The sequence below is a fragment of the Petromyzon marinus genome, chromosome 1, assembly GCF_048934315.1.
Source record: "Petromyzon marinus isolate PM22_M1 ecotype Great Lakes invasive population chromosome 1, UKy_Petmar_22M1.pri1.0, whole genome shotgun sequence".
NCBI lineage: Eukaryota > Metazoa > Chordata > Hyperoartia > Petromyzontiformes > Petromyzontidae > Petromyzon > Petromyzon marinus.
Window position 1 is genome coordinate 9,653,978 of NC_133667.1, and position 26,745 is coordinate 9,680,722.

Consider the following 26,745-nt stretch of genomic DNA (forward strand, 5'->3'; position numbering starts at 1 on the left):
GAAGAAGGCTCATTACCCTAAACGTCAACTATGTTGACACTGTATTTTCATGTAAAACCACAGTGTTATTGATGCACATGTTGAGGTTATTTTAAAAATGTATACAAACTTTTAAAAATAGGTTTTCCAAGGAAGTCATGCAAAACCTGCACTGTATGCAGCTCACATTGTTAACGAAACTGGACTGTACTCTCTTCAAATACAGAACTCTGCTGGTGGTTCAGATGTCTTGTGACCCCCCAGTTAATTGACCCCTACAATGTGTTTCCTTTGCATATTCATTTCTGCTTCAAATACATCTTACTGACAAAATATAACGATTTAGTAGAGAATTAAATGGTGATCACAAGACATCTGGACCACCACCCTACACGGTGTTTCCAGTTTGACCACTCCTCTGAAGCGACAATGCAAAGCACGGAATGAGGAAATTCTAAAAGGAGCTGCGGTCGCCGTGTTTCGAGATTGCTGGGTGTCGTTAGTCTAGGCACGGTACATTCATCTTCATCTACATGTACTTTTGAGAGACATTAACAGTGTTTAATAGTTAAGTGTTTTATACTCATAGCCACTGGTGAGCCAGCTGGGGTTTCTTCTATAGAAATGTTCAAGTGCCACAAGGCGTATTTGCATGATTTGACAGTCAAGTATCTCTAAAGCTAAGCAACATAACAGCGATATTAATTATTCATCGTTAGGTTCGTGCTCAAGTAGTACCATTTTGACACCAAGTTTGAACGATGCAGCCAAAACAAGTGGTGGCAATGGGGCTGATCTCTGGATTAAACTTGTTTACGTTCATCTCAATGGTAAGTGTGTAATACAGTTTATACCCACTACGAGAAGACGCTTCATACTGAGCTGCTCATAATCTATTTCGTTATCAAACATTGTCTCCCATCATCTTGCCAAGCCTCCGATGACTATTGACATAAAGCCGATGGCAAGTGTCGCTATATCCTTTCTGCTGCCAAAATGGTCTTTTCTCTCTCAACTACCCGTGACTTTTCTTCGTTGCTTCGCAGACAATGAGAATTGACACTTATTTTGGGCTGCTTTCAATATAAAAAAACAAATACACGATGTGAGGTCTTTTAATCTCGTTGGCTGCTCCTTCAGTTTCGGATAGCCTGTTTCTTGCCGTTAATGTTTCAGATGTTTAAACTATTTAATAACTAGATATTTATATCGTCACTTGTGTATAATTGCATTACACCTCTCTTTAAAAGTACATATGAATACTCTTAAGATGTCATCCTAACCATTGGGGCTCTGCAACCATCACAATGCAGGGTAAAACATAAATCTTGGGATAACAGAATCTGAATATGTATTTATCCTGGAGGAATCCGATGAGCTATGAAGCTCTTTTTCACAGTTGTCCAGTACCTACAAGGCAGATAACACGATATATAGTTAAATAAAATATCTATGACTGATATAACAAACTCTGTAAAAAAGTAAGACTCGATTTTAAAATCCAAAAAAACCATGATATCACAAACATTAGGATCTCACATTGCTTTTGTATCTCACTGCTACATAGCAGGCTGTCACACACCCTTACAAGAAGCAGCAGCAGCAAAGCCATCGACAATGGAAGCATATGAGTTTGAGCTTGATTTGAAGCTTTCGTGACTGCAGGAATCCATGCTCTTTGGTTCTTTCGGTAAAGTCACGTAGGTATAAAATAAAATAAATCACGACGTTTCGATCGCAATACAAGCGGTCGTCCTCAGGCGGAAAAAATATAATCCAGCAGTGGAACTGCTGAACCAGCGAGACAGCTGTTACAACAAGAGGCTAATATGTGGCGATGGGCATGCAAGTGGGGTCTGAGCTGGAAAAGAATTCCACCCCCGGACGCAAGCACGTCAGTTGTGTTAATGGGGGAGATTAGGGAGAGAGTGATTAGGGAGGGAGATTAGCGTGAATGAGCTTCCGTCGCCGCATAAGAGTATCATGTCCGCATATGCACACAGCAGTGTTAATGAGAGATTAGCACCATGAGAGTGCAATCCAAAGGACATGTGAGCATGATAGTGCAATCCAAAGGACATGTGAGCATGAGAGTGCAATCCAAAGGGCATGTGAGCATGAGAGTGCAATCCAAAGGACATGTGAGCATGATAGTGCAATCCAAAGGACAAGGGAGAGATCTTAGAGAGAGGCATAGAGAGTGAGAGACACAGAGAATTGGAAATTACAGCTGACATAGGCAGGTAGGATGGGGACATCACAGTTAAGACTTTACCTGGTTAATAACGCTCTTGAGTCTGTTTACGTGACAACCCTTACTAGTTGGTTGTGTTGGGCAGTGGCAGGTGAACGACACATATTTACGTGATATAACCCAATAAACCTCTACTGTGGTTCACAGGGTAAGTTTTTAATTTCATTATTTTGAATCGCTTATGATTTCAGAATATACAGTGGTACCTCGGAGATCGAACTTAATTCGTTCCAGAAGGCCATTCGAACACCGATTTGTTCGAACACTGAATTAATTTTCCCCATAAGAATTAATGTAAATGACATTAATTGGTTCTAGACACAAGAAATATCTCATTATAAAGCATTTTTACACGAAGTTTACAGTAATTACATGCATAAAATCATAAAAAAACAATAAATAAATGGAATAAATGAATAAATATATGAAATAAATTAACATTGAACTTCACTTTACCTGTCGTAAGGAGAGTTGATGGCTTGAGTGGAAGGTAGTGAGGAGGTGGTGGTGGTGGTATTATTGTTTGGAAGGGGAGTCCCCTTCCATAATAACGTCGGGGAACTGCCCTTCTGGGGTTCTTTCTCTTTTGTGCCTCTTCTCTGCCACTAACTGAGTCACTTGAGCTCTTTCTGACTAATAACGTATCTAAAGAGGTTTGTTTTTGCCTCATATGGTAAAACCTTTGTCTGGACAAGCGTCATGCACGCTGGCCATACGCGTCTCAGCCATACAGGTTCTTTCAAGTTGTGATTGCCCGTTCGACCTCCGAATTTCGTTGGGTTTCCGAGGCAAAATTTTTTCGGAAATATTGTTTGAACACCGATTTGTTCGAGTTCTGGTGCATTCGATCTCCGAGGCTCTACTTTATATGTATTCATCTTTTGCAAAATAGGGCGGTGAAGCTTCCCTCTCCAGCCGACTTGGTTATAAAGGACCTGTGTTCCAAGAGGAGTCGTTAACAGAGGTATTACTGTATTTACTTACCTTAGAAATAATTTTGTGTTACACTTAATTAGATCTGTATAAAATATTAACACGTTGCATAATACATGATACAATGATATATAATTGTTAGCAACATCATCAAATAAACGTGAACATCAATATCAACATGATCATATCTGCAGCATTAACCTTTTTATGCAGAGCCACAGCCCATCATCTGAAGTTAAGCTTTTGTCCAGAAAGTATGAAGGCCCATTGCAATATTTGCCTGGTCAAGACTTGTCAGTGACATGGGCCATGATGCTGGGTACTCTGTAAAAAAAAAGGAACTGCATCATCAGCATAGTTGAGATCAGTAAACAGTTTGTCCCCAGCAACCCTTAATCAATCTTTTATCCTTTTTGTATCTAATAGATTTGCCAAATTCTGAGTAAAGGTTTTGGTTAGCCTCATTTCTCAAGTTTAGAATACTGTGAGAATGGGCCTGCCACTTTCTCTTAGCTAACTGGAACCTCCATCAGCCTGTTTCTTGGGCAGTGTGCTTGACTAATTTTCAGAGGGGGGGCCACTTTCGCCGATAACACATCATCAGTGTGAGGGCCGCCACACATTTGAAACCATTGGGGTTGACAGCAGCACAATGGGGAGTGTTTTCACATTTGTGTAATGTCGGGGGATGCACGTCAGGGGGCGCACTAAAGGCCACTAGGCGCTGCGAGTGGCCCGCGGGCCTTGCAATGAAGCACACTGATGTAGGGCGATCTGGACTGGCTAACCAGCACAGTAGTCGCACCTGCACGTGTCCGAGTCCCAAACCTACCCATCTCCCCTCGGCATCAGGAGAGGGGAATTATGTCATTCCTAAATGTAAACAATGCTCGTATTCTCGATATCAATGTTAACTGTACAGAGCCCAAATAATTATGGGGTTGATGGTCAAGAGTAGGTATTCACAATTAGTCTTTTTAAATAATGTTTAAAATAGAAATTTCAAGTCGAATATTTGTATTATTATTTAAGTAATACATTATTTTTTTCGTTTTTCCTTCAGGGCAATAGAACGAAATGAGACTGGAAAATGTAGGCATACAGTATAGACAAGACAGTACAAGCAAGGCAGTACACATACAACAGACAGTACAAACGATACACTGTGCGAAGCAGACGAGGCTTAACAGGCAAGACAAAAATATATTGAATTGATCTTGAATCACGATAATAAGTAGAATCGCAGGGGATATGGAGTAGAGTGAATCGTTACCTGTATTATTGAGTCATTGTTGCTTACACGTAGCTGTGCCCTAACTCTTGTTCTACTTTAATTTTATGTTAAGGTTGAGTATAATGAATGCGAAGATAAAGGACAATACAGAGCAGTGAAAGGGTTTTGCTGCCACCTCTGTCCTGCAGGTAACCAAGCAAAGCAGTAACACATTGTGACTAACAATGCATCCACTGCCCTATGTGGTCAAATGTTAGTTTGTAGAGTGTGTGTTTTTCATGTAGACAATATAAGCGATTGATGATTGTATTTGCAAAGAATACCACATTTAAATTATGACAATGCTTGCAACAGAGCATTAATATAGCTGGGAAGGCCAAAGTTGATCACCATTACCAATGGGCGAGGTTATTTTGAATCAGCTGTTCAGTACTCAGCTGTGTGTTAATGCCCATAGAGAGTATTTGGCTGCTATAAATGTCCGTACGATAAACTATCATTTGTAACCAGGTCGCTTCTGAAAAATAGCTTAGTGGGCCTTACCTAGTAAAAAGCAAAAAAAATCTGACATGCCTTTTTTCTTTGCTCAAATGAAATACCCTGTGACATAATTTACTACAGCAGACCATAGCGTCACATTAAAAGGCAGAAATGGATGTTTTGGATAAACATCAATTAGAAATGCATACAGATTGAATAACGTGTTTGTAGTAAAACGTATTGAGATGTAATATTTAATCAAACACGTTATTTTCGGACCCCATAATTACTTTAACTTGTCCATTTTACAGGAAACATGTGGCTTGATGACTGCTTTTCCGATGGCGACCAATCTTTCTGCACATCTTGTATGCCAGGGAAGAGCTACATGGACATTGCAAACCGTGATCCTCAATGCAAAAAGTGCAGTACCTGCAATATTCTCTGTAAGAGTTCCACATCAGTAGGTCGTATGTGTGTATGTCATCTGAGTGTGGAGATGCATGCATAAAAAGTTAATAAATCACTCTATATTCTTGGTTGTTTTGGTAAAGTCACGTAGAAGGGAAACAATAAAATAATAAAAATTTAAAACAATTAAATTCTCACGACGTTTCGACTGCAACACAAGCAATCATCATCAGGTGTGAAAACCACAGCAAAAATCACTCTATGTTAATTAAAACAACTAAATCGATGAGAAAGTGCGTTGGATCACCTTGCAATTCGGTTGAAAGTGTATTGTGGTGGTAAAACATTGTAATAAGAATATAAAGGTCTGTGAAATCTGAGATTGGTTGAAACCATATTGCTTGATAGGCTGCACCCAAGATTCCATCTGTGAATAGACCATAGATGACAAGGGTCGATTCATGAGAAAGGTGGGCTGAGCAAAAACAATCTGAAGTTATTTCATGGAGTCACAACACTCCAAGTGGGACTCGCTTTACTCCACAATTGGCTGGGGTTGGAGTTTGAAGAAATGTGCAGACAGTGGGCTCTAATCTTGGAGCTGATATTTAATCTCAACTTGAGCAGGGTGGTATCCATCTTGTTGCTACATATGACCATTATATCACGAAATTCATGAGAAAGGTCCTCCATCTTAAATAGTAAAAAAATATGTCTGTCAAGATATTAAGCTGCTTGAATGAAGAAGACTGATGATGGCACAGGCAGTTGGAGCTGGCACTTTCCGGTTGCACGGCGGGCCAGCATGGCGACAAGATGGCCTGTCGAGTTTTACACCAATTATCTCCAGAAGTTGCAGCAATTGAAAAGGCAATACACAAAGTGGAAATGTATCTTAAGTTGGTAATGTAGGATTGTCTAAGAACAGGAAAATTTCGATTTAAAGCTTTCGTGACTGCAATGATTAATCTTCTTTGGTTCTTTCGGTAAAGTCACGTAGAATGAGAATAAAATAATAATATGTCTTAATTAAAAGGAGACATGATGGTTCAATGAGCCACTCTGTCTACAGGAAAGCTACCCATACAGATGCTTACTTGAAACCGAATTCCCACTACCATCCATCCCAGAAGAACTCCCTCATCAAGACTCTATACCATAGAGCCCAATGCATTTCCGACCAGGAACACATTACCAGTGAACTCAAGCACGTACACCAGGCTCTCAGGGCTAATGGTTACTCCGACTACACAATCCGCAAAGCCATCACTCCAGTCATGAAGAAGGATCCTCTTGTGGAGCCACTCAAAACCATCACCTTACCCTACATTGCAGGGGTCACTAAAAAGATCTCCAAAATCCTGAATAAACACAAGATCCAGGTCCGATTCAACACAGTACATAAAATCCGTGATTTAGTTCCATCTGTAAAAGATGCTGTTCCAGACATACAGTACCCGGGCGTTTACAAACTAAAGTGCCTCTGTGGTAGTAGCTACATTGGAGAAACCAAACGACATATCTCGGACTGCATCCGTGAACATAAAGCAGACTTGAAACACGGTAGGACGAACTCCTCTGCCGTGGCAGATCACTGTTATAATTCAGTGGGCTCACATGACATTGACTTCTCCAAGACGGAGGTTCTTTGCAAACCAACCAGCTACCATGAGAGATTCGTTCATGAGGCCATTCACATATACAAGCACAGAGACAATTTCAACCGAGAAGATGGATTCTGGCTTAGTAACCATTGGAAAGATGTTTTAAACCATTTCTGTTCTTAATTAATTGTATTTTACGATGACCTTCAGACCGCAGCTCTTTCCCCAGCATTGACTCTTAATACCTCTCACACCACGGTTAATGGTATGGTTTACAACATGGAGTATAATAGCGCCTCGCAGCTGTCTCTCTCCCCCTCCTCTGTTCCGACCATGGATGAACTCATCCGTCTGAACGGGGCCCGTAGCTATCCGTGGTGCTAAAGTTGAGGGTAAGAATCCACCCATTTTTTTGACATATAGCATTGTGATATATAACGACTTATTGTTGGTAGCTTAGCTGATTGTAGAATATAGAGTTTATTGATAACATTAAGGTAATTTATATATTTTTTTTATTGGTTCACTATATAGTACTGTGAATAGCTCAGATGTGGTGGCCTTGACTTCAACATAGTCATTTCTGTGGCCAGTCACTAGCTAATCACTCAGTTATTTCAATGCTAAATTCGCCTAGTTATTTCAATGCTAAATTCTCCTGTTTGATTTGTACTAAGTGCCTCGGTGAATGTGTATGCTCTGACTTTAACGTAGCTATTTCTGTGACCAGTTACAAGCTAATCACTCAGCTATTTCAATGCTAAATTCTATGCTAATTCCTTTGTCAAGGGGTGCCTCTGCGGATGTGTATGCTTTAACTTAGCTATTTCAATGCTAAATTCTATGCTAATTCCTTTATCAAGGGGTGCCTCTGCGGATATGTTTGCTTTAACTTTTAACATAGCTATTTCTGTGACCAGTCACAAGCTAATCACTCAGCCATTTCAATGCTAAATTATATGCTAATTCCTTTGTCAAGGCGCTTTGTTTCCTCTCACACAGCTTAAAGGTCGTGATCTGAACGTGGCTCTTTCACTCCTGCGCTGTCCTACCAGACAGTCTCGTCCCTTCACCTGATGAAGGCCGCTTGTGTTGTGGCCGAAACGTCGTGAGAATATTATTGTGTTATTTTATTTTATCAATTTATTATTTTATTCTCATTCTACGTGACTTTACCGAAAGAACCAAAGAACAGGAAAATTATTTAAAAATACGAAAAGCTAAAATTAAACCATTAAAGAAGGATTAACACACGCACAGGAATCTTGAGAGAGAAATCATATACACAGATGATGTCACTGGAAGCCTTATCACTTCCTATTTTAGAGTTGAGATTAATATGTCCTTGTTAGTCACAACTCACCTAAAATGTCCAGAATATCAGTCAATAGGGTCCATGGCAGCATCTACTAAGCCACTATCTCCATTAAAACAATGAAATGCTGGCAGATTACAGGCAATGTCACGCGGATAAATTATTTTTTATCATCTTTTTTTCTTATACACATATCGCCACAGGTGAGACGAGATTAGATAAACTCACCTCATGTCGCCTCGGTTATAATTCCAATAATTGTTTGAGTTGACCTGCGGTGAGGCATGCATTATCGAATGCCATGCTACAGGTAAATGTGACCCACTGTGATTATAATGAACAAAGAATAGCTCCTCTCATCCATACATTCGAATCAGAATCTTAATTTCCACTGAAGGAATCCGATTAGCTTTGAAGTTCCTTTTCACAGATGTCTAGGAGGGGCGGATCAGCAAGTTACAACAAAGATTCGTTTATCAATTACCCTGTTCTCCAAGCCATCAAATATTATACAAGTTCCATCGTATTACCAAATTGTAATGTACACTATGCTAAAGTTATAGCTACTTGGGACATGTTGCCAAGACCAACATTTTGTACATTAAACAAACAGTACAGTATAAATTTCGATTTAAAGCTTTCGTGACTGCAAGGATGCATCTTCTTTGGTTCTTTCGGTAAAGTCACGTAGAATGAGAATAAAATAATAAATTGATAAAATAATATCATTGTGTTATTTTATATTATCAATTTATTATTTTATTCTCATTCTACGTGACTTTACCGAAAGAACCAAAGAAGAAACAGTACAGTACTGCAATTAAACTAAGTTTCCTTTTGTTCTCTGATGTGTAGATGAAGATGTTCAACAGGACTGTACTGTCACTAGTGACACTGCGTGTCAGTGTAAGGATGGATACAGTCGGCCTCATCCTTCACAGCCTTGTGGAGTTACATCAAACACAGGTGAGAAATTTCATATTCGTCTCTATCGCCTCTGATACCAAGATATTCAATTAAGAGCGATTGGCATCAGGAAATGCACAAACTTGCAAATGGTAAAGAATTTACACATCTTGGACGTCATTGAAATCTTGTCAGTCGGGCTGTTTCGAGTATTAAGGTACCAGGCAGAGCTTCGTACTTGCCCCATTATTATGCATTTATTAACTGACATGCCACACACATCGGAGAAATGTATACACATGATATTTCCCTTACTACACATGTGTGAAGTCTCTTCCTTCACCAAGGACCAAACCGTGAATATTTCAGACATTGGCAACTCCATACAAGACCATGGCTACAGCATTCCATTGGAACAATTAGCTAGTAATTGCTGAACCAAATGTCTATTTGCAGCAAGGAAGTCTATAATCAGCCATTGCTAAAATATTTTGGGGGTACTGTTGATCGAAACCAGATCTACCATTGAAGATTGATGAAAAAATGTAACCTTATCGAGAAACTTACAGACACTAGTTGGAGAGCAGATGTGCTTACACTACACATTCATCTTATACCTGTTTTATATTTGCACATCCGAGCTATGCTGGGGCCATGCCATGGCAGCGTGGCATGAGATACTTTTCCACTGCACAAGTTGACCCATGCCATTGTTGTCACATGCAATTCTGGATATCAAAACGACTGTCGATGACGCAGTTATACTGAGTTGTGCTGACTGATTTCACGCTAGTTGTGAATCAGACATGCACACACAAGTATACTTTACACAACACTCTGCGCTCCTCTTTGGGCTAAGAGGTACCACACCAACGAACATCTTAAACATTACAATGAGGATTGTCACCAGCAAAATAAAGTTAACTATTTTACTCTGGCTCTCTGTGCTATAGAACATGTCTCTTATAGATGTCTGCAAACAGCAAATAAATACTCATGATTACAGCTGAATTTAATCAATCCTAACCTGCCCATCTAAAAAGCTCGAGAAATATATTAAACTACTGCTTGAGATCGTGCAAGTCAAAGCCTTTATATTTGAGTTTCAGCACATCAAATAAATGGCGAAAGATTTGTGTGAATACTAGTATGATTAAGAAGCATCGGATTGCTGATCCCTCTAAAAAGAGATTTCATCTTCCTTAAAAACAGTAGTTTACATTAAACCAGAAGAATGTAAATCATGGTAGATCAGCACTACTACTTTCACAAGTACAAATTGAAGACCATGGCATGCAATTGCAGAAACGTCGATCATATAGTGAACCAATGACCTCTAAAAATGCAAAACATGCTTTAAAGAAATCCACTGCCCATCAACTGAAGGCTATTCATAGCTAATTAATTTAGACTAATTAATTTAGAGATTTGTGAGTTGCTATTCATTCAGATACATGAAAGAGAAAGAATGGGAGGACAATTATTCAGAATGACAACAGGTGGAAAAAACTTAGCAATGGTACATTAATCTAGGTGGTACATCAATAGTACATCAACCTAGACAAAGATGTCAAGACATTTATTTTATAACACGCGACTATCTATTGTGATTAGAATTTCTGAATATTTACTGGATCTGGACAGGACCAGTTCAGATGGCAGTGATGCTTGCCGTGGCTGGTAACAAACTCGCATTGCCAGGGTCATGGGACATTGCGCAAACCACTGCACCACCTTTGCTCCCCCATTCCTATGTCAATCTACTGTGCTTCAAGTATTAAACTGGTTGATTTTCTGATGAAGTGCTCATGCTATGTTTGTCATAATAATGAGCCAGCATAGCCAAGATTGTGGATTGTATACCCCAAGCGCAAATGGTTGCAGGTGGATGGTTTGGAGGTGATCCTCCTTCCAACTTGCGTTTTGCAGTTCAGACAATCCATGCAGTTTCTCAAAAGAGCTCAGCGCGGGTAAAACATTTCGAATATTATGGCTACATAGATATGAATTCAATTACTTAACCGTACAATCTGAAATAATAAAAAAAATCAAGCACAGTGTTTTTCACACTGCAAGGCACCATTCTGAAGATCCCATTGGAGTTAAAATCAGGTTATTCTGTGTTCTTGCACAATTGTAAAAATATGTTTTCGTATTTTTTTGTGGATTGTGTGTAATCGACAAACGAAACCAAAATTCAGACTTAATTTGAAGCTTTCGTGACTGCAGGAATTACTCTTTGTTTTTTTCGGTAAAGTCACTTATAAATAAGAAATAATAAAATAGCATAATAGTGTACGACGTTTCGGTTGCAACACAAGCAGCCATCATCAGGTACAGAAGAGCTAAATTTAGGAGAGAGGGGAAACACATAACCTCAGATGTATATACAGACACCCAAGTAGGGGGAACTGACACAGATACAACAGGGGACACAGAGAGAGAAGCATACCAGACAAACAGGGTTTAGCAAAATTTTTGGAACCATGTAAAGCAACACAGACGGTCGGTCAAAACACAATTAACGCATAGTCCGGTTGACCACGTTATTTCAAAGATTGCTAAATTGAAAGTTAAGTATGAAACTCAAAATACAGACCGCACACACACACACACAGACATCCAAGAAGAGCGAACCAGCACAGAGACAAGCACACAGTAAAGTCGCCTTAAATAGGCAGCGAAGGTAAGGCTGAGAGACAATGGAACAACATTAGCATGAGGTATGCATGGAGCAGAGTGGGGGGCGGCAGCACACAATGGGACAAATCAGCATGAGGTAGTGGGGATCGACAGCACCCACTCGGAAGCAACAAGGCCCATACACAGGCAGAGACAGCACAGAGACACAAATCCAAGCCAAGACACAAAGTGCGCAATAAGTTCAACATATGTGGATCATGGGTGTTATATTATAAAACCGTACTATGCTGGTTAGTGGGGGGTTGCTGAAGAGGGGTTGCATAGATTCAAAGTACAACAACAAATCTTGCTACCATGTCTCTTGTTTCCCACCACAGCATGTTAAAAATAATATATACTTTGATCCATCAGGCTTGCTTGTGCATATGTACTTCATGAAGCAGATCACTACAGCAAAGCTAATGTAGTGTGGAACTGACCAGTTATAACAATGTTTGTGGATAGCTCTTGCCTACAACATCTAGCTGTCTGGCATTTGTTTAATTGGCCACACTGCTGATGAGACTACACTTATAAACCATCCCCCAAGTTTGCTACTTAAATACATGTTACTAGACAACATTGCTCCCAAATTTAAATTTGTTGATGCACTGATATAAAAGCATAGGCACTGGTGTCGATGTAACATTATTTCAGAGGGTGTTATGCAATAGCCTTGGCATTTAATTGTATATGTCAATATATATGCTGAATGTTTATCCTCTGCCTTTTGCTGCCTGCAGAAAAAAACATTGCAATTCCTGCTGGAATTGGGACCTTCATGCTTCTGGTGGTGGTGGTGGCCTTATTGATTTATCGGAAGAAGAAATGCTTATACCCCTTTGGTAAGAAACATTACAGCATTTTACGTAATTTTCATTGTTTAATAATGAGACGAATTCTTCCACGAGTGGCCCAGCTGTGATTCATGAGACAACAAATCAGGGCTGTAGATTAATTGGAAGACTTCCCAGTGCACATCACAAAAACTTGAAGGGAAATGGGCAATGTCCAAGATAAGACTAAGCAGTAATCCTGCTTATTACAATGTTATTGAGCAGCATTTGAATCATGCAAAATATTCACTTAAGATTCTAGTCAACAATTACACTGTATAACATTTTTATTCCCCTTGGTATTAAGTGTTATTTCCAAATTGCTTATGCCTCCATACACTTTGCTTTTGTGACCAGGACAGTGATATTTTGAAATTTTCCAGAACATTATTGATAGATTCAGTGCTGAGTAAACTTGGAGTAACTTCTAGAACATTCTAGAACTTTCCAGTAATATAAATAGAAGCCTTGAGACCACTAGTTCAGTTTAGTTCCAGTGGCCTAAGTGAATACATATCTGCATTTTTCTGAGATGGCATCAAGAGGCTGCAAGAATCCAGCAGACGCATTTTGCTATGTCTGCGGCCAATTTATCAAGACAAGAGCAAAAAAGTGCTCTGTGGAAGCATCTGCTAAGATGTGTGAGGCCTACAAGGCATATTTTGGCATGCCTGTTGGGGATCAAGACAAACCCTGGGCACCTCATTTCACCTGCGAGCAATACAAAAAAACTCTGGAAGATAAGATGGACAATTATTGCTCGGAAATTTAAGTTATTACATTTGTTATTTTTTTTATAAATTGTAAAAAAATTATAATGTTTTACAGTTTTCGATTTTATTGAAAAAATATATCATATATGAAAAATGTTGTGAGAATCTCTTACACATTAGTCACGCGTAAAATCCACTGACCACTCAAGCAACTGCTACTTCTGCATAGTGGACCCTTCCAAATATCCGGACCTTCCTTCATCCATCGCCCCGGTTCCACACTGCCATGAGCTCCCCGTACCCACTCCTCCGGACAGAGAGCAGCGGTCTTGAGAACAGAGCAGCAAGTAAGAGAGCGAGGTAGATGTTGTAGATCCAGATGACAATTTCAGAGGTGGAGCTGAGGAGAGAAACCCATACTACCCCAACGAAAGATACCTCAACGACTTGATCAGAGATCTTGGTCTCACCAAGTCCAATGCCGACCTTTTGACGTCTAGGCTCAAGCAGTGGAACTTGTTGGATGAAAGTGTGCAAGTCGCAGAACAACGTCAAGTGGGAGCCACTGATGGACCCCCGGAAGGTGCTGATGCCACCACTGCACATCAAATTGGGCCTTATGAAACAATTTGTCAGAGCTGTAGATAAGGAGTTGGCAGCCTTCAAGTACCTTCAAGACTTCTTCCCTAAGCTGTATGAGGCAAAGGTCAAAGCCGGTATCTTCGTAGGACCACAAATAAAGAAGATCCTGGAGTGCAATGAATTCCCCAAGAAGCTCACTAGTAAGGAGAAAGCGGCTTGGAACAGCTTTGTCGTAGTGGTTCGTGGCTTGCTGGGCAATTACAAGGTCGAAAACTATGTGGAGCTGGTTTAGACTCTGGTGAAGAACTACGGCACAATGGGCTGTAGGATGTCCCTCAAAGTCCATATCCTTGATGCTCATCTTGTTAAATATAAGGAGAACATGGGAGCGTACTCGGAGGAGCAAGTTGAGCGCTTCCACCAGGATATACTTGACTTTGAATCCCGCTAACAAGGACAGTATAATGAGAACATGATGGGAGACTTAATTTGTAGGCTGATTCGTGAAATTTATTTACAGTATAATCATGAATCTCGAAAAACTACTCTCTTCTAAATATTTTGTAGTAATTGTTGTCTTGCTTTACTATAAATACATGTAATTTTGATTCATATGTTGTTTTTTTCTGACTTTATGTGAACAAAAATACACATTAGCCCGTATTCTCATTGAAAATAGGTACATTTCTAAATATCACTGTCCTGGTCACAAAAGCAAAGTTTGTGCGGAATAATAGGCATTTTCTATACTTTTTAGGCATCAGCAATTACGAAATAACACTTACTACCCAGGAACAAAAATTGTCTTACATAGTGTTATGAATGGGATGCATCTCCACATAGACACCACTATGTTCGTATAATAATTATATGGTGTTGATTTGTTTCAATGTTTCCTTGTTCATGCTTCACAAGACTCTTCAACATAACTAACTTCAACAAAATGTCACCAGACTTCCACCTAAATATTTCAAAAACACAAAATATCACGCAACTATACATGTGTAGTGTCTTAAAAAAATACTCACATCGACACGTTGTAAAAAGTCCCTTGCTTACACTTTATTCACCTGTTTTTGCGCCAGTTATTGGCACTCCTATAACTATCTGTACGGTCACATATACTTAACTTCTCCCCGCTCTCTTATTTATTCTGCACGTTACTTATCCTGCACTCAGCAGCTCTGCTCTCAGCGACTCCGCACACAGTGACGTCGCACTCAGCGACTCTGTACACAGTGACTTCGCACTCAGCGACTCTGCACACACCGTCTTCACACTCAATGACTCCGCACACAGCGTCTTCGAACTCAGCGACTCTGCACACAGTAGCTCCACAGTCAACGACTCTGCACACAGCAACTTCGCATCTCCACCGCTGCCCTCACCTATGCTCCCTCAGACCTGCTCACCCGTCTGTCCCGGGCAGGGGGTTCAGCCAACACCCGCCTGGCGACGGCGTGAAGGTTAAGGTCCCATTGATGGCTAGAGCGGCAGTGGCGAGATGTCTTCACTCTTGGTTCCCGGCAACAACTCCCCTCGTTCACAAACACTCCCGCTTACAGTATATCCCCCTGCTCATCCCGAGTCCTCACGTGCTTACACTTTAGCTGCCGCCAGGCCGGCGCCAATTATCCCATTAATCTCTTATCATCACCCCCCATATCCCATCTCCTAGGTGTCAACCTCCGGTCACAGTGTAGCATCTGTTCGACCTCGGTTGCACCCGCTTCTCCCCTTAATTACTGGCGGTTTGTCTGTGCAAACCTCATTCTGCAAAGCACACACCTGTTTGCCCTCCGTTGCATCCGCTTAACTGCGTGCACCGCATATTTCTCTCCTCTACATATGCTTTACGGCAACACCCAAATTACCTATTCAATAGGACCTTCAGAACCTTACAAAGTATAGATTAAGATCCTGGAACCCAATTTGAGATCGAGCATAAGCTCTCAAAGTGCCCTCATTCAACTTTGAGTCCCGGGAGTGAGTAACCTGCAACACTGCCGAAGTTCTTAACTAGCATGGAATCACTGAGTCCACAGAAGAAACTACCAATTACAATTTGCCCTGCAAAAAATTGTCTGTATTTAATTGAATCGGAACATCATATGGCAGATGTAGCTATATTATGCACTGAAAATTTAAGAATAGCACGCAGTGTGATAGCAGACACAAATCTCAAACCTTGGAGCACATAGTCTGGCACTACCTGCTTTTAAAATACACTTGTAGGATTTCAGATAATCATCAGGCTATTCCTGCAACCGTTCACTGGTTCAGCAACCTCGACATAAATTTATCTTCCACCCGTACAATGCTACTCTACAATGTAATGTACATTGATACTGTGATCCAAGTGTTGGGTCGTAGAACCACGTGGAGACGAGGAATGCTGTAAGGGCTGTTGCCGTTTATTAACACTGTTACATTTGTAATAAACGACTTCCATGACGACTCTGGATTGGTGGCTTTTATTTAACAGAATGTCTGCACAGCTCTGCTCTCTCCATCCGGATGGCTTCCCTCTCTCTCTCTACTGCCGTGACGCGCACTCTCCCTCTTCCACCATCGTGGCGTGTGGCGTGTCTCTCTCTCTCTCTCCACGCTCGCCGCTGGCTGGCGGCGCATTGAGAGGAGAGAAGGCTTCACTGGCAGAGCCCGCCACGTGGCCGGTGGCGAGTAGAGGTAGGCGATGATGCAGTCCGGACTCCAGGCTCCCCACCTGACCAAGATTCCACTCACTGTCTCTCCTTATATTGCTCTCGGCGGAGCTAAGCTCCGCCTCAAGCCATGCCCCCTCGTGGAACCTTCCCGATGGTTCCTGTACAAACCCACAAGCTCCGCCCTTTGGCCCAGATGGAACCCATCCTTCTGATCGGATATTAGTTACCCAGCAGTGACTATGCAATTAACCCTCGTCGTTCCTTAGATGGCGCTCTCTCATTACACATTCAACACTATAAACTCACACCAGAGGTAGGTGCTCTCTAATTTGGTCCTTATCCCGGACCCCCGAACACTATCTTGTCCTTCCCTCGGCTATCCTTTTGGGGCTCTCTCACTCGTCTGGCGAGAGCGGGGGTTCATTCAACATCGCCTGGCGCCGAGGAGAGAGAAACCCTCCTTCTCAGCCGATCCTTACTGAATACTCGGAGCCTTACACTCGGCTATTCCCTTGGCTCTCCCACCCATCTGCCTGGGACGGGGGTTTAGCCAACACCGCCCGGCGATGAAGAGGGAGAGACCTCTTGCAGCCGATCCTTGCCCTGGCTCCCCACAACGACTACGCCTTCGTCATGGGGTCCCCCTTAAGTACCCCTTTGGTGGCTCCTCCCCCTAGCTCGGACCCACCTTTGTTCCCGAAGGTACCTCTTACACCACCCGTGACATGACGTCATCTTTGACTAACAACCCGCTTCACACTTCCCTCTGTTCGCCCCCTTATCGCTGCTCACAATACTCCTCTGCATCACCCCTCCCCATAAAAAAAATCAGCCGTCCCGGCTGCTAACTATACTGAACCCAACACATATCGGGGTCAATAGCAAACAGCCAGAAACATCAACAAGAACAATTCTAACAATAATAACAATGTCAATGGAGGTGCGAAGGCAGGGCCGTCTGTGGGGGAACATCAAGGGTGTTTAAGGCAGAACGGCAAGTGCAAGGAAGGCTTCCATCCCTCGGTCCAAGGTGCCGACCACGTCAGTGATGGCTGGCGTCTGATGACAATGGGCCCAAAGGCCCAGAGGTGCTCAGCGGAAAAGAGCACCTCTGGACTGTGTATGTGCCACCGGTCCGCTCCCACAGGTAGCATCCGATTTGTGAGCGGGCGGTGCGTTCTCTGATGTTGGTTTCACTCCCAACGGGGAAGCAGGCCACTCCTCGGAAACTACTCGGAGGGGTTCTGTGGGTGGACAGACGGAAAGCTTATGCTGCCCAGCATCCCGGCCAGGATGGCCAGGTTTGTCGGACGCATCAGGCACCGGCCGCTCCGGAATTGGGATTAATCTACAGGACAGGGCAATACATATCTCTTCAACCTAGATGGATGAACAATCCATTTGCACGTGCATCGGGGGTTCGGTCTCCCTCCCATACATCAAATAAAAGGGTGAAAAACCCATTGAGGCATGAAGGGCCAACCTATACGCGGCGAGGATGCCCGGAATAAACAGGTCCCATTCTGACTGGGTCGCGTTCACTTGGTGGTACAGCATGGACGTGAGGGTACGATTTAAACGCTCCCCCATCCCATCGGTTTGAGGGTGGTAGGGCGAGGTACGGATTTTCTTTGTACCGAGGAGGTCACAGACCTCCCTGAGCAGTCGAGAAGAAAAATTCCGACCCTGGTCGGTCAGAAGTTGCTCAGGTGCACCCTTATATTAAACGTTGCCGTGCAAAAAGCCATCGGTGATTGACGAGGCCAACTGATCTTGTAAGGGCCACACCATAAGCCAGCGTTGAGGTATTTGACCCCGACCAACAGAAACTTGTGGCCTCGTTGAGAAGTTGGGAATGGGCCTAAAATGTCAAGGGCCACAAGTTCGTTGACGCGAGAAACCTGTATGGACTGCAGCGGGGGCCGATCATGCACAGCCGGTGGCTTCTGAAGTGTGCAATCCTGGCAGCCTTTAATAAATAGTGTCACGTCGCTTTCCATGCCCGGCCAGTAGTAGGTCCTGCTTAACAGTCAAGAAGGTTTTGTGGGTCCCTTGGTGCATCAATTTCTCATGAATTACACGAGTCAGTTTCCCTTGGAGGACTGTGGGCACCACAACACAGTATCTCTCTAGCTTCGAGTTCCAACGCATAAGGAGGCAGTCATACAGGGCAACGGGCGCGTTGGTTGTCGTGGTATAGTAATGGTTGCCAGATTTAACCCTGCGCTGAAAATTCAACAGACGTATCCTCAATCTGAAGGCGAGACCATTCATCGCGAGGTAGACCTAGGCCACAATTCGTGGCCAGCGCCACACCTCGAAGAGGAGCCGTGTCGGCCATCGCCACCAACTGTGGCATGGAGTCAACTGGAGCCCTGCAACGACTCGAGCCAGTCATGCATGTACACCTACTGTCTTGTGGCAACCTAGATAAGGTGTTCGCATTTCCGTGCTGTGCCCCCTTCCTGTGAATGATGTCAAACGCATACTCCTGCAGCACCTCAAGCCAGCGACAGCTAACCTGAGGGTTGATCTATGCGCAAGGAACATTGTAAGGCAGCATGGTCCGTCCGTACGGTGAACTGCCTGCCATACAAGTAGGGCCTATACAACTGGATGAAGTACACTGGCAAGCATCTCCCTGTGGGTCACACAATAACGTTGTTCCACGGAGGACAACACGCGACTGCATATGCCACAACTCTTTCGGCGCCGTCGACCACCTGGGAAAGTATAGCCCCTATGCCCATGTCGCTGGCATCAGTGTCTAGGACAGAGGGCAGGGAGAAGTCGGGATAATCCAGGGGGGGGGGGGGGGGGGAGCGCATCAGCCAGGGAATCCCAAGGCGCGATGAACGCTTCCTCCTCTTTGCCCCAATGGAATTTTTGGCCTTTAGCAAACAGCGCGTGGCCTGGCTTCGTGATAATTGCAAAATCCTGTACAAAGCGACGGTAATATGAGGCAAAGCCCACAAAACTGCAAACCTCTGCGACAGATGTGGGGGTCGGCCACGCATGGACACAAGCAGTTTTCTCTGGATCTGTAGTGACTCCTGACATGCTAACCATATGGCCCAAATACTTTACGGAAGACTGCAGCAAATTACACTTTTGTGGTTTGAATTGAAGGGTAGCAGCACACACTTTGACGAAGACCGATTCTAGACGCTGCAAATGTTCGTCAAACGTGCGGCTGAAAACGATAATGTCGTCCAGATATATCAGACCGGAGTCCCACTGTAATCCCACCAAGACCATCTCCATGAGGCGTTGGAGAGTAGTTGCGGCCAAGTGGAGGCCCATAGGAAGTTGATTGAATTGGAACAGCCCCTAGGGTGTGCTGAACGTTGTTTTCGGTTTGGCGTCCTCGTCCAATGTCAACTGCCAGAAGCCCGAAAGCAAATCTAGAGTCGAAAAGAACCACGCACCTGAGAGGGCGTCAAGCGAATCGTCCATGCGGGGAAGCGGGTAGGCATCTGCTACCAAAATTTTATTTAATTTATGGAAATCAACGCAGAATTGGAGACCCTCATCCCGTTTTCTGACCAACACTATGGGGGCTCACCAAGGGCTATTAGAGGGAGAGGTGATGTCTGCCACCAACATCTCATCAATCACAAAGCGGACATGATATTTCTCTCTGGGGCTAAGGCGATGGGAGTTCAACTGAATAGGGGGGGAATTTCCCGTGTAAATGTGATGGGACAGAAGGGACGTGCGTCCAATATTGAATTTACTATGGCTAAAAACATCGCTAAATAATTCAATAAACGCCCAAAGCTGCTGTCGCTCTTCGGTGGATAAGAGCTAATTTTCCTGGCAAAGCCTGGAGTCGTTCGAATTGTCCTCCTCGACTACGCCTGCCACCAACCCATCAGCTGGCGTGGCGTCTACTGCTGACTGAGCATGGATCACATGCGCCAAAACGGTACTGGCCTGCATAACTACGTGCGAACGACCTCCGTTCAAAACCTGCAAAAAGGGTTCCTGGTCCTTCGACACGACCGTCAGGGCACCCACCATAGAGGAAGTCCGCGAAAAGTAATTAGAGGGAGTTAAAAGAACTCCCGCCTCAGGCCTTTGCAATTGCAGGGGTTTGCGCAATCTCAGGGGTACCAACATTTGGGAACCAGGTGGAATCTTTATGGAATCTCTAGCCAAAGCCGTACACTGGCGGCAAGAGTCAACAAGGTAGGGGAGTGTAAAAAGTTAAATTGACGGCCCGATGGCAACTCCTACAACCTTGGTCGATTAGTATTTTGGGGGGCATTCTGTCCAAGAAATCCGTGCCTAAGAGGCATTGCACGGCCAACGTCTTTGAGACCAGGACAGGGCCTTCCAATTCAATGTCGCCAATTCTAATCAAGCCGATAATGTGACCCAATATTCCCAAACTGCCTCGACTTGTGGCAACGCAAGCCCCTTTTACAAGACTCAGCTTACCAACACTATGTGGCAAAAGGCCAAACATCATTTCGGATATAATGGTGGCTGAAACACCCGTATCCACCAAAATATGAACCTCTACTCCCTCAATTGTCCAACGACCGCGGAGGAACCTGCTGCGGCTGCTACAATCCGATGCGTGAGCGCATCCCACTGGTGTACTGCCTTTGGCCACCCAGCGACCGACAGCGAGCGCACATCTGGAGGATGATGAATGCTAGTGGTGCCCCGGTGAATCTGAACCTGATCCCCGCAAGATGTGTGAGGTGAGGGGAGTGGCCGAGTGGCTGATGTGCCATGACTCACCTGTTGCTTTTATGATGACGCTGATGTGGAGGCGGAGAGCATTGAGGTCCCGCCGAAGGCTCCAGGGGTGTTGCGGCAGCCCATGGCAATGTGGCCGGGCTGGCCACAGCGGATGCACTTGGTGGGTCTGGCCCCCGTGAGAGAGGAGCCCTCGCTCGCCACCGCTGCTCCGGCCGACGCTCACCAGCACCCCTGCAGCGCTGGTCGCGTGCAGTGAAGGCGGCGAGACGATCACCTTTGTGTGGCGTGATGACCTCCACTGGACCCAGGTCCCCAGCACACGCTGCCACACTGGGCCACTGCCGCAGGCCAAGGTGGGCCTGGATACCTTGCGCCACCTTAAGAGAAGAAATGTCCGCTTCCTCCATAATGGCCAAGACGACGCCGAGCTCCCGTACAAGGGAGAGCAGCCGCTCCAAAGCCAGGGAGTTGAGCGCCACCTGGTCCATGTTGGGATAGGCTGCCCAACCCAGTGCCAGCAAGGTGCTACGCAAGGTGAGAGGTGTCTCGGCCTCGCCTCCGCAGCAAGAACTTCCAGCGAGCGCTTGAGGGCGGCTCAAAAATTGCGGCCACTTGAGCGTACGCCAGAGGGAGCGTCGCCCTATATGAAGCCGGAATTGAATTGAAGGCGGCCAAGGAATCGTCATCTAATGCCGTCGGAAGTACCTCGAGTGCCTCGTCCATAGGCCATCCGATCAAGGCGTAAGCCGCTTTGAACCGGCTCTGGAAAGACGTCCAATCACCCCCAGCTTCGGTGAATGGGCGAACAAGAGGCAGGCGCCGAAGTTTGAAGGAGCTGGAGTTGACGACTGGTGTGGGCGCTCCACAAGCAGCACTCGGCGGCATCGCTGCGGTAGAGTCAATGGCGCCCGGTTGCTGCATCGCACTTAAAATGGCGCCCGGTTGCTGCGTCACACGTAAAATGGCGCCCGGTAGCTGTGTCACACTCGAGGGCAAAATGGCACCCGGTTGCTGCGTCGCACCCGTTGAAAAGTTGGCGCCAAATTCAAATGTGGCGGGCGAAGAAGTGCGTGAAGCGCCCGTTCCCGCTCAAACACTGCGATGGGCACGCACGGCCAGGGTATCATCACCCGATGTAACCCAGGCTGAGCTGACACTCTCTCACTTCCTCAAGTAGGAGCCCGCAACGCACGCTGCGCATGGTGCCATCGTGCTAGCCAGCGCTCTCCCAAAACACCACTAGGGTCGGTACTGCACCCCGTGTCCGGGGTGTGCACGATGACGGTGCATCTTCCGCCGTGGCCTCGCAGGCCCGGCACCGCGTAGTGACATTCCCAGTCACTACACAAGTAATGCACTGTTTAACTGCATGACTATAAGGTCATCATAAGTCGATGGGGAAAACCTGTGAGCAGATAACAGTTACTGTTATTTTCCTGTACACAAATGTCTGGATGTACAAGAACAATGTGCATGCATAATGTGCAGTGCCATATGAATAATCCAACCAGTAATGGATACCCATTGTAATTTATATGCATTTCTTAACCCCCCCGCCCCCCCCCCCCCATGGACTTCGCACATGCGTTGCTCACAAGTGATGGCTTTACATCTATCCCTCTAGTTTTGTTTACCAAACTAACCTTACTAATTGGCTGTGTCGGGTGGTGGTGGGCTTAACAGCACATTTATATTTACGCGATCTAATCCAAAAAAGATATCGGAAAAAATATGTTTTAGTCGCAATACTTGGTTGCTAATAATAACTTGCATCATGCACAACAGATTCATTAATGTAAAACAAAATAATTACTGTCCAGTTGATTCAGTAGGTATATATTAACTGATAACACTATCCTATAAAATCACACCTGTACCGGCACTATGATCACGTGCCTTGCAATATTTTTAACTCCACGTGTTGTAGTTTACTTCCGAACCGAGCAGGTTCACTTTTAGACACACTCCCATAATACCATAGTCATAACAGCAGAACTCATACATTGTGCTCCCAGGATCATTAGCAATGCTTTCAGTAGATGCTACTGAGTGGACATGTGTCACGTCTTCTTGTACAGGAACAGGTGATTCTGGCAAAGGGACGGAGACTGTGCCTCTTCTTAGTGTGAAAGTGCCCAAGGATGTCCTTGAGGTAAGTCAAGCAGCATATGCTGGGCCCTGGCTCCCATGACATTGTATCACAGGAACTCATGTACTTTTCGATTTAAAGCTTTCATGACTGCAAGGATTCATCTTCTTTGGTTCTTTCGGTAAAGTCACGTAGAATGAGAATAAAATAATAATAAAATAAAACAATAAAATTCTCACAACACAAGTGGACTTCTCTGTCGTCCCGACAGGTCTGTTCCTTTCACCTGAAGAAGGCCACTTGTGTTGTGGCCGAAACGTCGTGAGAATTTTTTTTTTTTCTCATTCTACGTGACTTTACCGAAAGAACCAAAGAAGATTAACTCATGTACTCTCGTGGAGTCTTCAACTGTCTAATTGTGAATGTAGACTCTCCCAAAACTATCTTATCCCTACTTCTGGTGTGATGGTGTGGGTTGTGGTTTGTGGTGGTGATTGGGTAGGGTGTTACAATGGTCAGCCTAAGCTGGCCAAAGTATTTCCCATCATGTTTTTCAAGACTTCCCTGGGACTCTCTGTTGTCTGAATGTTGCCCTATTGTATTTGTGGTGCTCACTGTCATGTTCTTCTGCCATGGATCTTTTGTATAATTTTCATCTATTTTTCTTACTCTGTATTTTGCTCTATTTTCACTGTTTTGTATTTCACTGTATTTTAAGTTGCTTTGAGATGCTGTGGAATTGAAGCTATGAATACAGATCATCCTCATCAAATAGCACAATAGCAATTTATTGCCAATCGCAATATATTTTCCATTGTCTTAAAAAATACATTTACTCATACAATAAAAGTAATTGGCATGATCTATTTACAATCGATTGACCAAAAACTGTCACACATTTCAATCGCAGCTATAGCTGGAATGATTAATCAATTAAATTGATCCATTAACTGTAATTTGTAATTGACTACTTTTTTGTGGTCAATTGCTTTGGCCATTAAAAAATAGCAGCTGCTCCACTTACTGCCTCCCGAAGATAGAAACCCAGTATACATTCAATGCTGAGCCAACGTTGGCATGTGGATGGACCGTTAGACGAATGTTCTATGCTTACTGTAAATTTCCATACAAGCTCCACTCTGTGATGTGGCTAATGATGCAATGTACTTCACTAAGCTCCTACGTCACCTCCCATCCAACAGAAATTATGGGACCAGAGGTGAGATGTGTGTTTTCCAACTTTTATTTGCGTAAGCCAATTCACATAATCAATCCATAACTGGCAGAGTACTCCAAACAAATTTAATATATTCCATGAAATAACTGGATATCTTAGCTCTAATCAGAACCACTATAAGTATGCATCATGCTGTAGATACATACGTTCATAGAGTATTGGCACTGGGGAACTGAAAATGGTCAAAGGAAGATGTTTAGTAAGCAGTGAAACTGTAAAATAATACCTTTGGAAAGTCAGTTGTCATCTTTATAACAATTGGGATCCTGCAAAAATAAAGCTCAATGCCTTGGTAGTCTTAAACTATGAGAGAAAATTCCAGATTACAATGGCAGGGCCATTGATCCCTTTGCAGAAATGTAAGTCTTTCAATAATATGCACCCAATATGTAACACTCTATTTTAGCAAATCTGGAGGAATGATGTTAAATAATGTAAGAGTAAAATCTACAACCTTCTTAATACCATTAAACACTTCCCATTGTGGCTTCTTTCCCGTGTGGACAGGAACCACTAATGCTCATCGAGAAGAGAATGAAGTCCAGTAATGCTGAGGTTTGGCGGCAGTTCCATGAGTTGCTGCCAGAAGTGTATAAATCCATCTCTGAAAACACCTTCTATTTCTTGTACGAGATGGATAAAAAATACAACATTCACGTAAGCGTGTACTGGAAGGTGTATGAAATTACTGACATCTCAGCACGTGCAATCTTTATACTCAATTATTTTATTGGTGAGCGTGAAGAGATGTGCCAGGGGCTCCTGGAGGTGATCCGTGCAGGACAGAACAAGCAAACGCAGCTGCAGACCCTGCTTGACTCTGCCGGTATGTGGGATCTGATGATTAACTGGGCCTCACTCTGAAACTTTTCTTAGTTAATCATGGATGTCACTACTAAAGGCAGAGATGTTGCCGCTAGGTATCGTTTAAGTATGCATTACAGCTAAAATAAGTATAAAATAGTTTTTAATCTAATAATTGGGGCAATTGTATTGTAAAGTATAAACATTAAGTAATTGTTTAAATTGCAATAATTTAACAATATGATCCATGCTTCCGTCTCATTTTTTTTTACTGAAAACTAGGCGTTTTATATCTTGGATTGATAAACTGAACTCTGGTTGTGAATGTCTGTTGACATGTTTCACTGGCTTCTTTGCAGTTAAATGCTCTCCAACTCTTAATCGAAACACGGCACATCAAAAACTTAACATCTCAAATGATGGCAAGACAGCGGTATGGCTCAAGAGCCCTCCAAAAAAACCTGATCATCCAGATCGATTCAAATACTGGTCACAGGTGCTGTCATCTGAGAGTTTCTCTGAAGGATGCCACTTCTGGGTGGTGAATGTGGGGGACGTGGAAAACCTTCGTGTTGGTGTCTCTTACAAGAGTATTCTACGTAAAGAACAAGACAGTGCATGCCTGATGGGATTTAACAGCAGGTCCTGGTGTTTATGGAAACACGAGAACAAATACAAGGCCTGGCACGACCAGCATAGCACGGAGCTCGAAGTGGGTGAACATCCTCGCAGAATCGGTGTTGGCTTGGACTATGATAAACGGGTTCTGTTATTTTTCAATGCTGACAACAATGAGCATCTGCACACATTTTATGCTCACTTCTCTGAACCTCTGCATGTTGCTCTATGGGTGTGGTCTGGGGTCCTCACTATTGAGCCTGTTAACAGCGATTAAAATGGATATAGGTTTCATAATTTATCTGTGGAAAATAATAAACAGGATCAAATTGCCAAGCAGCTCCTCTTAGTTATTTAACATGGATATCACAGATAATATTGTTTTATCTACCACATGCACTGATAACCTTTATCTAAAAAAATGAAGCTAAGAAAAGATGTTACATTAAAGATACATCTCAAAACGTAGTTATTCCGTCTTCAGATGTTTCAACTCCAAATATTTGTTTCCAATTATCTGACACCCATGTAACCATAATGGACAAGCTGAGCCTTGCCAGCCAGTTAAATTTGCATTAAAGGAAGGGGTACTGTTTGAAATTTCCGAATGGCACACTGTTCCCTTGCTTTGGACTGTAATTGGTCTGCAGCACAGTCCATGGCTTTCCGCATATATGTGGATATCACCG

General features: G+C 43.6%; 1 protein-coding gene across 1 annotated transcript; it reads left to right on the forward strand.

Moving 5' to 3' along the window:
• Nucleotides 1-381: 381 nt before the first annotated feature.
• On the forward strand, nucleotides 382-26,392 carry LOC142917640 (uncharacterized). Its single transcript, XM_076062159.1, has 9 exons — nucleotides 382-809; nucleotides 3,126-3,197; nucleotides 4,513-4,588; nucleotides 5,192-5,326; nucleotides 9,066-9,176; nucleotides 12,542-12,643; nucleotides 23,387-23,460; nucleotides 25,142-25,460; nucleotides 25,798-26,392. Exons 1-9 carry the CDS (start codon nucleotides 741-743, stop codon nucleotides 26,331-26,333), a joined length of 1,494 nt encoding a protein of 497 aa, XP_075918274.1. The 5' UTR covers nucleotides 382-740; the 3' UTR covers nucleotides 26,334-26,392.
• The last annotated feature ends 353 nt before the right edge of the window (nucleotides 26,393-26,745 follow it).

Bases quoted from the DNA above. Each gene is read 5' to 3' on its own strand.
- LOC142917640 (XM_076062159.1), top strand. From the start codon at position 741: ATGCAGCCAAAACAAGTGGTGGCAATGGGGCTGATCTCTGGATTAAAC. The intron at 810-3,125 runs GTAAGTGTGTAA...TTTGCAAAATAG, and splicing joins TGTTTACGTTCATCTCAATG to GGCGGTGAAGCTTCCCTCTC. The intron at 9,177-12,541 runs GTGAGAAATTTC...TGCTGCCTGCAG, and splicing joins TGGAGTTACATCAAACACAG to AAAAAAACATTGCAATTCCT.